The 13,534-nt window shown below is 46.2% G+C and overlaps 1 protein-coding gene across 8 annotated transcripts in view; it reads left to right on the plus strand.

Moving 5' to 3' along the window:
• Arhgap17 (Rho GTPase activating protein 17) overlaps positions 1-13,534 on the plus strand; it is a 93,846-nt gene that overhangs the window by 30,270 nt on the left and 50,042 nt on the right. For 7 of the 8 annotated variants that reach the window (XR_015047816.1, XM_021166495.3, XM_021166493.3 and 4 more), the window contains exon 2: positions 9,609-9,648. Coding sequence is in view for 5 of the 8 variants with exons in the window: in XM_021166495.3 (XP_021022154.1) it covers positions 9,609-9,648 (40 nt within the window). In the remaining 3 variants the exon portion in view is untranslated. Of the gene's footprint in view, positions 1-3,964; positions 4,449-9,608; positions 9,649-13,534 lie in introns of those variants that run through there. The other variant, XM_029479222.2, reaches the window with a different exon arrangement.

The following is a 13,534-nucleotide window of genomic DNA, read 5'->3' on the forward strand; positions in this document are numbered from 1 at the left end:
AAGCCTGGAACATTTCTTCCTTGGTCTTTCCAGAAGAAAACTAGCCGAACCTTCCTTATAGAGATCTGTGCTCATTTCAGTTCTGTCCTGAGGTTTGTTTATGAAGAGAGACCAAACTGAAGATAGTCTACTGTCTCTGTGTGTGCCTGAGGGATGGGGAGGGGGGAGGAGACACACACACTTTCTCATTGGTTCTGTCACCACTAACTATCCCTGAGATGTGCCTCTGCTTCAGGGCTGGATCGGCTCAGCCACCACCATTCAGTATAGTTAGTAGGCGCATCTTGAATATAATGCAAAATATTGAGAAAGGAAATGTGGTGGATACTCTCCTTATATACTAGTCCACAGAATGATGCTGAAAGGCTAGCTTTCGAGGTCTCTGCCGTGCCTGGTCAGAGCTGCTGATATGGACCAGGTTAGCATGCACTTTCCATAAAGACCCTGATAGTGAGTTCCTGGAGCTCTGATGATTGTTAGGGGTAGATCTTAGCTCTACCCCTAACAGTCGTTGGTAGTGGCAGTGCTAGGCCTGGCAGTACTCCAATAGACTTTATTTATAGACTGTGTTTGTTTATCCTAGCTTCATTTCTGAGACAGTGAGAAAACACCCTGACCAAAAGCAGCTTGGTGGAGGAAAAGGTTTAGTTAGTTTGACATTCCAGATGATAGTCTATCCTTGAGGAGAAGTTAAGCTGGGAGTTTAGTGGGTGATCATTCCAAATGCACAGTCTAGAGCAGGTAGAGACAGATGTCCCATGTTGTCTGCTCATTGCTGCCACTTTTGCTCTAAGCTTGTTTCTTCCTCGTATGTGGTCCAGGATCTCCTGCCTAGGGAATAGCACTGCCCACAACTGGCTGGGTTCTTCGGTATCAATCAACCAAAATAATCACCCACAGACAGGCCCACACATCAGCCTGATCCAGACAGTTCCTCAACTGAGGCTTTCTCGGGTGATTTCAAGTTGTGGCAAGTTAAAGTTTTAACAGTGACCATCACAAACATACACACGTGCACACACATGCATATGCATGCATGCATGTATGTATACACAAGTGTGAGCATGCACACACACACACACCTGATCGCACGCGCTGACATTTGAATTTCAAGTGCTATAAAACATTATTCCTCTTTTAAAAAACTATTTAAAAATTATAAAAACTCTCTTCTCTGACCGGCTTTGGCTTGCAGATGTAGTTTGCTGAACCCTTGGATAAACAAGGGTAAGGCTGCAGGATGAATTATGCTGGGTTTGAATCAGTCTCTGCCTCTGATAGTGTGGCCATAGGCAAGTTACCTTCCACAGCCTTACTTTGCTCATCTGGTAGAAGCTCCTACCTCATAGAGTTGATGTAAGAATTGAGGGAGAGACCAGCTGAGACAGCTCTTCTGTGCCTAAGATACACCAGCTGTCTTAGCTGTGGTGTCTCAGCTCTCAGTAGGGCTCTTACAGGTCTCCTACAGCCCTGGCAGAACGGTTTGTGATATGGGTGTTGATACCCTGGACCTGTCTTTAGTCATAGTCAAGTAGACTCCACAGAAAGGGAGGCTTGGGAAGCACTGCCTTAATTTCATGTAGTGGCCATCAGTGTGTTTAAACAGGTAGTGGCACATACAGGTATTTACAAGGTAGGCCATGAAAGCAGTGAGCTAGGCCTGAGGGTTCTGACCTATGAGGATGCTCCTCAGGTATGTCTGCCTGTCAGACCTGTGTGGATGATTCTATATTTGTGTGAATGTATCACTGAGGTCGGGTTCTTCAGCCTTGGCACTGTTCATATTTAGGACCTGAGGCTGGCAAAAGGATGCTTGCTATCCCTACAGGTGTTTTCAGAACTTGTGCATGTATGACTTTGTAGTGGCCAAGAGGGGAGCCAAGGCTCCACGTAGATAAAAGGAGCAGTGACACTGGGTTTTTAGGTAGCCATGGAAGGAGGGAGTCACTGATAGTCCTGATAGGAAGCTGTGGCTGGGAAGAAAGCACAGGGTGTACATTGCATGCTGCTGTCCTGCACAGTACAGGAAAGGACCAAGGAATGCGGGTGGCTTCCAGGAGCTGGGGAAGGAAGGAAGTGGATTCTCCTCCGAGTGTCCGGAAAAGAGCCTGGCAGTGCTGACCCTCAGTTTCTGCCCAGCGAGTGCTGCTTTGAACTTTCGACCTCTAGAATTGCAAGCTAATAATGCATTTGTATTCTCTAAACCCTCAGTGCGTGGCAGGGTGTTGAGCAGCAGTGGGAGCTAATGCCGCTGGACACTCAGCCCCTGGTCGGCACTGGTGAGGAGAAAACAAGTCCACACTAGATGTCCCTGGGCGGTTGGAGTGGTGGTAAGGGGACAGTCACCTCTGGTTGGGAATCACTAGTTTAGATTTCGAGGGACACAGGGAAGGATGTGTAAGTTGATAACAGTAGCTTCACCTGCAGTGTGGAGTGACAGGAGCGAGGGATGACTTTCCCTCCTCTCTAATCTAGGAGTTAAACGTCTATAGTAATATAGGTGCATTTACTCTTTTGGTTTTTGTTTTTGTTTTCTGATATATGATCTTACTGAGGCCGAGGCTGGATGACTTTGAACTCCTGACTTCCTGCCTCCCCCAGTGAGCACTAGATACAGGCCTACACTACCATACTCATTTCTTTCCTCCTCATTTTTAAACACATTCATTTTGAAAAATACTGCCCTAGTTGTGTGTTAGTGGCCGTGGGTTTTGCTGTGTCACAGCCGCTCTTCTGCCTCTTTACATTGGAATTGTTTTACTGTCTCTTTTGAAGTAAAAGTCAAGTTTTGGTGGCACCCGTCCGTCACACAGTGAGGATCTCCCCAGTCCCTGCTGCATGGCAGGTAAATTCTGCATTCGGTGCTCAGGAGGAGGGATGGCTGCTTGCTCTCAGATGCTAGAGTGCCTCAGTCTGGCCAGCAGTGGTCACTGACGGCAGCAACAGCTTACTATGATGGTGTGGACTTCTGGGTTTCTAGTCTGACCAGGAAGCCCTGGGGGTCCCGTGGCAGATGTTCTAGGCACCTGTTTATGTAGTAGTGATCATCTTGGAGACTGCATGGGCGTTTACAACAGTGGCATTTGTTGTGCAGGTGCCACCATGACAGTAGCTTTGCTGTAAGTCAACCCACGAGTCAGTCCATGGGAGGATTGTCAAACCAGCTAGAGCTTTCCCTTTGAGGCTACTGTGCACTACAAAACTCTGCTTTTCTAAGTTGAATGGTTCAGTTTGGAAGTACTAGGGGCTGGAGAGATGGCTCAGCGGTTAAAAACACTGGCTGTTCTTCCAGAGGTTCTGAGTTCAGCACCTACATGGTGGCTCACAACCAGTTTGGAAATACTTATGTTTTCTCCTTGCCCAGTAAGTAGGCTGAAAGAAACATAAGCGGATGGCTGAATGTCCCCAGACCTCGTCCAGGGACAGGGAAGCATGTGAAGGGAGCCACAGTGCTGCTCTGAGGACTTGAGAGTTCCAGGAAGACATCTTAGGGCTTTAGAAAAACTACAAGAAAAATCCTACCTGGGGAGGTGGTATGAGGTTGGGGTGGGATAGGGCTAAACAGATTAGAACACTTGATGAACAAGCTTGAGCTTGATTTGAATTCCTAGCACTCATGTAAGTATGTAACTCCTGCAACAGGGCACAGAGACCTACAGATTCCTGGAGTTTAACTGCCAGCCACCCCAACCAAAGCAGTGACCTCCAGGTTGAGTAAGAGACCCAATCTCAGAGTGATAGAGGACGCCTGCCTGATGGCCTTTCTGACTTCCATATATGTACGTGTACATGTGTGTGCACACATGCCTGCCTCTTTGTCTCTCTCTTCTCTTGCTTCCATATACATATATGTGTGCATAAATGCATATCTCTCTCTGTCTCTCTCAAATAAATAAATAAATAAATAAATAAATAAATAAATAAATGAAAGCAAATATTCTGTGTGGAGTAAGCCATATGTCAATGCTTTGAGGGACTGCAAAGTGGCCTGCATAGGAAACAACAAGCCCCAGAGTGACATGGCAAGTGGGCGGGTCCTTCCTGATGCTATTGTTCTCCTAATTAGGCACAGGAAACTTTGGAGTGTACTTTGAAGCACAGAACATTGGACACAAAGAGGCTCTAAGGGTACAGAGTTGAACTCTGTAGCAAGATGTCTGGCTCGAAACTCTTGCTTAGCAAATGTTTTACAAGTGGCTTGATTTCTACCATTGTTTTTTATTCCCACCTTTAGGTATCTTCATTCAATCCATTGTCCTAATCTTTGTTCTAACAAGTTGAAACTGGAGACAGCCAGTCAATTAACCGTCTACATTCACCTTGTGGAAAGCACTGTAGTCAATAACATACTACAGCTTAGGAACTTCAGCAAGCTTTTCTACTGGGTTTCCTCCCTTACAGAGTGTGTGCCTCGGCCGCTATTCTGAAGAACTGCCAGCCTTTCCTTGGTAGGAATTTTACACCTCTGGTAAAGATGAGTACTTTAAAAATAGTTACTAAAAATAGAAAGGAGACTGTTAGGAAATAGGAAGGAGCCATGAAGAGGGTGAGAGGCTCTATCTTGGGGTAGTATAAATAAAGTTTAAGTATCTTACACACACATGTGATGATGTTAGCAATAAACACAAGTGAGCAGCAGTTGAGCTTAAAAAGTGGTGAACCAAGCCGGGCGTGGTGGCACACGCCTTTAATCCCAGCACTCGGGAGGCAGAGGCAGGCGGATTTCTGAGTTCGAGGCCAGCCTGGTCTACAAAGTGAGTTCCAGGACAGCCAGGGCTATACAGAGAAACCCTGTCTCGAAAAAAAAACAAAAAAAAAACAAAAAAACAAACAAAAAAAAGTGGTGAACCATCACAGTGAAGAGGGCAGGCTGGGTCACTGGAACTGTATCTGGTGGTGAGGACAGTAGTAATTCTCAACACAGGCCAGCAGAGACTCTGTAGAAAGAGCTATCCATTTGCCAATTACAATTCATAACCGGAATTTAGCAGTTTAAAACAATGTTTCCTAGTTTGTAGCTAATTTTTAATAATTTCAGTATCCCCAGTATCTGATTAAGATCCACAGTGATTTATTTTCTAAAAGCAGTTATGTGAATGTAATAAGAAATATCCACAAAGGCAATACAGGCAGAATCTTTTTTTTTTTTTAATTTATTTATTTTTGGTTTTTCAAGACAGGGTTTCTCTGTATAGCTCTGGCTGTCCTGGAACTCACTCTATAGACCAGGCTGGCCTCGAACTCAGAAATCCACCTGCCTCTGCCTCCCAAGTGCTGGGATTAAAGGCGTGCGCCACCACTGCCCAGCCTGCAGATTCATTTTTAAACAGTATTCTATTAACAGTTTAATGTAATGTGGTTATTATATTTCATGGCTTCTAGTACCTTTACAGAGCAGATGTTTCTTAATTCAGTCATTCGTTTTAAATTTATTTTTATTTTATGTGTGTGAGTGTTTTTGCATGTATGTATATCTGTGTATCATGTGCATGCCTGGTACCTGAGAAGGTCAGAAAAGGGCATCGGATCCCTTGGAACTGGAGTTTTAGGTGGTTATGGGGGAACTGAACCCAGACCTCAGTTCTTAACCTCAGAGCCATCTCCACAGTCCCACCTCTAAATTTGAAGCAAATGATTAATTTAAAGCAAAAGTTAATTTGGGGAAGGATGCTAATATTTTAGATTTCCTTTCTATCTTGGATACTTTGAGAGTGTAAGTATTTTGATGCTCTTTTAGCTTTTGAAGAGATGAATAGTTACGCCATTTGCCTTAAGTAACAGGTAATTCTAACAATGTAAGGCTCATGGTGTAGAAATGTAAGTAACAGGCTGTTTTTACACTGTTGGGTGGGTGGGCTGTTGAGATGGCTCAGTCTTTAAAGCACTTGCCATGCAAGCAAGCATGAGGTCCTGAGGTCCTGAGTTTGATTTCCCCGTATGGAAAAAGCCAGTGTGGTGGCTCACACCCAGTGCTGTGGAGGTGGGGATGGCAGGCCAGCCAGTCTGGCAGAATTGGATAGCTCCCATCCCAGAAAATAAGGTAGAGGTCAAAGAGCACACCTGACCTCTACCTCTGCCCCCTCACATACAATTTGGGTGAGGGTTACAGTTTATTGATAAATTGTTTGTCTAATTGCAAAACCCTGAATCTGATCCATAACACAACACACACAGAGACACACATACACACACAGGATAGGCAGACAGACAGACGACAGTCAGTCTGTCTACATGCACTGTATACGTGTAGTTATAGTATGTTCCCTAGTAGCAGCTAGCAAGGAATTATAGCTATTTTTTTTTCTGACCACTACTAAATATCTATGTTTGTAAACAATATGTATAAGCTGTTATTCTTTGACTTGTAGAACGTCTCCCTACTTCTATTCCACCGTTCTTCCAATACAGTCATGGTATCATTTTTGGCTGTATTACTATTTGATATCTAAGTTATTAAAACTACTTATTTGCAGCTCAGTATAGAAGTGTGTTATGACTGTCTATGGACCTTTAGTTTTTAGTTTGGTTTTTTTTTTTTTAGGTTATTACTTGCTTTGAGTTTATATTTGCTTAATTTTACTTGTGGCTATTATATTACTGTGTTTACAAACTTACAAAAGGCCAGTATGATAGTATACCTCTATAGTTCAGCGCTTATGAGACGGAAGCAGAAGAACCAAAAACTCAGACTCATACTTAACTACATAATAAGGCCAGCCTGGCTACATGAGATTCTGTCTCAAAACAAAACAATGTAAACAACCGAAGATTTAAAAGGCAATAATCTGAACTGTTTGTGGTGGTTGCATTATATTTGTTTTCCTGGTTTTCTCCTTTCAGTCCTAGGAGTCGATTGTAGGCCTTACACATGCCGTGTTTTATTTCTGAGCTATATCCAGCCCTAATACTCTACCTCAAGGCACCCATAGGAGGTCTGTGAACAGGAATTGGGAGGAACTGCACAGTCAGTTCTCCTGGACCAGCTAAAGCATCCCTTGGAGCTACCTCTCATGCCCACAGTGGGACTGTAGAACACATTCCCTCTGCTTGTAGTGTGTTAAGTTTTCTCTGTCTTAAGCTGACAGGTTTGTTCTTCACCTTTGTTCTCTTCTTGTAGATTTATGAGGATGTTTAACAGGCCTTGGGACTAAGCAGCTTCAGAGTTGAAGTAGGTACAGACAGAAGCATATGAGGCCCTGTGCTGATTTCTGGGCCCTGATTAGACAGGAAAAAGAAAAGGTTATTCAATCCTCCAGGATGGACGGAGGGTTGTGACTCTCCATGAGAGGCGTGGAGGGCTCTGGGTGCCTTAATGTGTTTGTGAGTCCCTCAAGAGTAACCCCAGGCTTCCTTCTGGAGTGTGAGTTTCATCTCCTGGTCAGTGGGCCCCTGCCACACTTCCCTGGCTCACATGATCACCAGTGTTGGCACATCAGTGTCCACACTACTCAAGGCAAGACTAAGAGGGCAGTGTCAGCTGCTGCTGTGGAATTCTCTCACAGAGTTCCGAGTTCCACTTCTGCTGACTGGGGCCTTGGCTCCCCCAACCTCTGCTCCTCTCGGTTGAAGAGGCCTGGTCTGTGCTAGGATCTGGCGAGCTGGATCTGGTGAGTGAGCCATTCCCCTAGGTATCTCCAGTTTAACTGGGGCACTGTGTGACACCTGGTGTTGGCATTTTGTGTAGCAGTGCCATTTTGATAACCATGCCCCCACTGTAAGCGTAGGCTAGATGGCCAGACACTTCTCTCCCTTGCCCACAGGTGGTGCCGCGCTGAGCTGGGGTGTCCAGGTCATTCTAAGGGTCCCCTTCACTTTTTGGCCAAACAGCTTTTTCTTCTCTTGTATTAGTTCAGGGTTAAGATTACGCAGCCCTGCATTCTACCATAGTTTGTTAAAAAGTCATTTCTTCTAGGTGTGTGGCACATACCTTTAAACTCCCCCCCTCCCCCAGTATTTGGGAGGCAGAGGCAGGTGGATCTCAAAATTTGAGACCAATGTGGTCTACATAATAAGTTATAGGCCAGATAGTGTTACACAGTGAGATCCTGTCTTCAGGAGGTCCTCGGGTTCTAGTTCATTTGGGGCCTCTCCTAACTATTCAGCTTTTCTCTCTCCTTAAAACTCTCCTTGTTCATTTTTAATGGAAATTTGGTAGATATCACAAACAACTTCTCAAATCACTACTTGAACCACAAGTCCAAAATAACACTTGGGACTTTAGTAATTTAGGGTTTTATATGTCAATAAGTACCCTATGAACACAGAGAAAAGCATTCTCCACTTGTGACCACGTACTTGGCACTTGAGGACAGGGTGGGTTGTGAGATGGCTCAGTGGGTAACGTGCTTGCTATGAGATTGTGAGGACAGACCTCAGGTCCCCAGCACTCAGGTGAAAAAGCAGGGAAGTGTGGTGGCCTCACATGGGATCCTCAACACAAGATGGCTAGCTAGATTAGCGGGGTTGGTAAGCTCTGGCTTCAAGTGGCAGTCTCTGCTTCAGTGTATAAGATGGGGAGCAACTGAGGAAGACACCAGGCATCAACCTCTGGGTTTCACATGCATACCTACCTACATACATGTATGTGCACCTGTGCACATGTGAGAACACTCTTGGGAACATATACACACATGCACAAACACTCATACACATGCACACACACATGTACATACACACACATGCATGCATGCTGCATCCATGTTAAGCAAATAAGGAAGAAAGAGTTATTTTAGCTCCTGGCTCCAGAGGTTTTGATCCACGGTTGCTTGGCTCTGTCATTTTACACCGTGGTTGCACAGAATGTCATTGGAAAACAAATAAGCCTGGTCATTTCATGGTCCAAACCACAAGAGACAGGGAATCTCATCCAAGGGTATGCCGAATGACCTACCTTCTCCAACCCAGCCCGATCTACTGAAGGGCCACCTTCCTAATAATGGCAAACACCCTTTAGCAATTGGGTCTCTGGGCAGTTTTCTTCAGCTTTGTACTCCAGCAGCCTAGACTTGCCCTGCTTCCGATAGCTGGCCACATCCTGTTCTCTGTGAAGTTCAGCAAATCTAGTAGTTGATCTAAGCACTGCAAAGAGAAAGATGGGAAATACCTTTCTTTCCATTTAAAATTAAAGAAAGGAAAAAACAATTTAAAGAAAGGAATGTTTCCTGCTATGGTGTGATGCCTAAGTTTCACATATTTAGGGCCAGTTTTTCTCCATAAGTCTGGCTGTGAAAACTTAGCTGTGATCATTTCAGGATCTGAAGTTAAGCCTTCAGAAAGGAGTTGTTTCTCAAAGCATGGCCTGTGTAGACCTCTGTAATTCAGGATCGTACTCCATACACGGAGTCAGTCTAGAATGCTGTGTGGCCAGCCCTGGAGAAAGACTGTGAGTGACCCTGCATAGCAGGCTCCAGGCTGAGGGCCACTGTCCTGTACCATGGGCTCCTGTTTTAGCTGCTGTTCACCCTGTTTGTTTTCCTTTGGTTTTGCTTACATTCCCCTGTGATGTAAATCTCCTTTTGCCTGTATGGTTAAAAACTCCCCAGTTAGCCATTTGTAAGATTCACAGATGACTTCTGCACATCTAATTCTGAACTTCATGTTTCTTATAGAGCTGAGAAGACAGAAGTCCTCAGTGAAGATCTGCTACAGGTAACAAAATATATCTCCCCCTAACTAGGGATCCCATCCCAAGCTCCATGCGTGCTGGGCGAATGTTCTACAACGAGGCCTCACTGCATTGCCCAGGCTGGCCTTGAACTTGCTCTGTAGCCCTTCCAAGCCTTGAACTCACAGTCTTCCTGCTCTAGCCCTCCCTGAGCTGGACTTTCACATCTGTGCCTCTAGTTGTCTTAAAACAATAGCTCTAAAGATGTGGACTGAAAACAAATAGTAAATCTGGGGTTGGCCCCAACTCTGGTAAAGCGCCCTCTACCACACATGAGCTCTGGGTTCAGACCCCAACACGGGAGACCACACAGGACAGATATGGGCACTAGGGTGGGGCAGACACAGGAACCTTGGAGCTTGTAAGGCATTTCACTTCCTCTGTCCTTGGTGGAACAGCATAACTGAATTAGCATGGGTCTGTGTGGGGGAAAGAGACTCATGGGATGGGATTGTCAGAGGAAGGGGATCTGAAACTTTCTGTCACGTTATGTAGTACAGATGTCGCTAGTCCTGCTCTCAAGTGCCAGGTGCTGGCTGGGTGGGGTCTGGTCAGTCCCCAGCACCGTGGCCTGCTTACAGGCCCTGGGCAGGTTGGCACTCTGATACACTGCTGTGATGCTACCCTTGCTGAGACAGGTCCTGCCCACTGCTCAGAGGCCCCAGTGGCTCCAGCCTAGAGCTCTGACATCTCTCCTGCTCATGCAGTTTCTCCCTAACCCTGGGCTGCTTGGGTCTTTGGAAGCTTAGGCTTCTAGTAATGGGGCAAATGTCACACAACAACCCAGAGGCCTGGGACACTTTGTGGCCTCAGCTCAGACCTTGCTTCCTTTTCCTGCCAGGGCCACTCTGCTCCGTCTGTCATGAAGTTTCCCTGACTTTGGTCTTAGAGAAGACACTGGGCCTTTATATACTTCATCTCTGCTCGTGTCCCCACCCACTGCAAAAGGCTGAGGGAGAGCGAACCCGGCTGCACGGAGCCTTTGTTAAGCAGTGTGGCCGGCCGGCCTGCCTGCCTGCCTGCCTGCCTGCCTGCCTGCCTGCCTGCCTGCCTGCCTGCCTTGTGCTTTCTTAACCTATACAGCAGTCTGTCTAGTCAAGTGCAGCTCTAAAGACCAAAAGTTTGGCCCTAGGACTCTGTCCATTCCTTCCTGTGGAAAAGGGAGCTGGCATAAGTCAGAAAAGGGTTTCCCTCTATCGCAGCCTGCCAACTGTCTTGAGTTGCGTCAGCCACCTGCAGGCAGAATGTAGTCACTTTGGTTTCCATAGACAGATTTGTTCTAGATAAACAAACAGTGCAGTGTTGGAATTTAGCTTGCACACATCCTTTCGATAGCATCTATCTTTCTTTATTTATTTATTTATTCATTCATTCATTCATTTGCTTACTGTTGTGGTGCTGAAAACCAAACCCAGGCCTTTGCACATAGTAGGAAAGTGGTCTGCTGCCCCCGAGCTTCATCCAGCCTCATCTGTACTGTAACTCCCTCTCTGATCTTCACGGTGTCGAGCACAATATTAGTACCATGTGCATGGTCCTCATGCTGGGTTGTTTAGGGAACAGTAACGAAAAGTGTGCATGTAACGTGCTCTTACAAGTTACGGATGCCCGAAACCATGGATATGGGGGTGGTTGATCTGGGTTTTGGCGCTGGGGATTGAACCAAGAGCAGTCTAAGCTTGTATTCTGCTTTGAGCCACACATACAGTCCAGTATATTTTTAAAAGCTTTTTTTAATTTTTTTTTTTTTAAGGCAGGCAGATTCTAAGTTCAGGGCCAGCCTACAAAATAAAAAAAGATTTGTTAAGGAATTGCAGTCTTGACACTTCTTTGTTTGGGGCACATATTTTAAATTCACTTTCTTCCTGAATACTGTTTATGCACTTTAGCTTCAGCTAGGTTTTCATGTGTTTTATGCCACCTGCCCCAATACTTACATGATCACATTTAATCTTTGACTTTCTGAGATGAGACCCTTGTAGTTGGAGGAGAGCTGTCTATATTGCCTGTGGGGTGTGAAAGCCTTGCCCCCTCTGGGACACCCTAATTTGATGATGCAAACTTTTCTTTGCTGTTATAAGTGCCACCACAGATTTCTCTCCCTCTCCCTCTCCCTCTCCCTCTCCCTCTCCCTCTCCCTCTCCCTCTCCCTCTCCCTCTCCCTCTCCCTCTCCCTCTCCCTCTCCCTCTCCCTCTCCCTCTCCCTCTCCCTCTCCCTCTCCCTCTCCCTCTCCCTCTCTTCTCCTTGTTTCTAAAAACAACAACACTCCCTGCAACAGTGGTTCCTGGGGCTACCTCTACTGCCAGGGCTAACCCTGTGGCCTCCCTCGGGTTGAGTTAATCCCCAATGCCTCAGTTTCCACTAGACTCCAGTGAGGATGCTGCCAGTCTGCCCCATGGGGAGAGACAAATGGGAGAATGGACCAAATGGTGGTGAGTCCTGACAGTGGAGCCTGAGAGAAAGGTTTGTTTCATTCTGCTCTGGTCTCTACTGCAGGCCACCAGGTTCATGTTGCTGGCCTGTCTCTGAGGTGATGCTACCTCTCTCATCTCTCTCTGCCAGAGCTGCCTTTTATTTTACTGGCATAGTGTTGCACCAGGAGACTATGAACTGCAGCAGAGACCAGAATGTCTTTTCTGTTGCTTTTCTAGTATTAGGCATACTTGGTACTTGCCTAGCATAAGTCAAAAGTAGAGACCTTCTGATCCTGTGAGAGACACTGGGCCAGGCACTTCGGGGGCCAGTGAACAAAACAGACAGGGCTCTTGTCCTCCTGGAGCTGACGTGTTGATGAAAAGTCCCGGGATCCTGGGTAATCATTTGCTCTAATGGCACATGGAGACTGTTCTAGTTTTCTAATGCTCTGCAATGAGGCCACTGTAGATGGGGAAGTGCTCCCAAGTATCAACTTACCTGATGATCATAGTTCTGATGACTGGGGTTTGGATCTGAAGAGCCGCTCCTGTGTCCAGGTACCTTTGAGAAACAGGCACAAAGCAACTAAGGGTCAAAATGTATTCTGCTTTGAATTTGCTGATTTTTCATTAAAATAGAAAGCATCCCTGAGGGCTTGCTCTCACTCTTCATGAGTCATCAGAGCACACATTTTTGGCATTCCTTCCTGTAACAAGCAGCCCTCTTTGCCATAAACAGCTATATCTCAACAGCCTTATTTTGGGAGGCTATTCAAGATGTGTGGGTCCCTAGGCCAGTATTCCCTACTGCTGGGTATTCATTCTGCTGTGGGGGCCTCTCTAAAACAGAAACAAAAACCTACCCAAACTTAACATGGAAGAAGGTTTTTATGCTATCTTGTGCTACTTGTGACGTTGTTTGGGTTGTGCTGCGTGTATTTTGGGTCTGTTTCTCTGTGTGAGGAAGACCCAGTTGCCTGGGAGTTGCCTGGGCTTCTGCTGTCCCTCTTGACTTGTCCCATGTGCAGTAGGTAGGAGTTGGTTTGATTGGACCGGACCTTTGCCGGTGCTCTAGCCAGTGAGCTGACTGCCACTACTCTGCCTCATAGATACAGGCACAGTTGTCCCTTAGCCTGAACAGATTTCCCTTTGGAGGGGTCTAGACTATTCAGTGCAAGGAGCTTAGCTGTGTGCTCTCCTGGAGGTGACAGGTTGGGGAGTGGAGGGCTACTTGCTTCAAGTAGGCAGAGGCCAGAGCTGCCACTGAACACCGCAGTGTACAGGGTAACTCTTATAACCCAGACTGTCGAGTGTCAGCAGTGAGAACCGTGCTGTGAGTGACTAGATGCTGTCTGTCCACACCCAAGAGCTGAGCAGTTGCACTGCAGCTTGCTCCCTCCATGCTCTCACCACACATGGAAGAAGCTGGATTTCTTCTTAAGCCCTGAAAATGGC

This window comes from Mus caroli, unplaced genomic scaffold (assembly GCF_978045245.1).
Source record: "Mus caroli unplaced genomic scaffold, Mus_caroli_1 scaffold_8, whole genome shotgun sequence".
Classification (NCBI taxonomy): domain Eukaryota; kingdom Metazoa; phylum Chordata; class Mammalia; order Rodentia; family Muridae; genus Mus; species Mus caroli.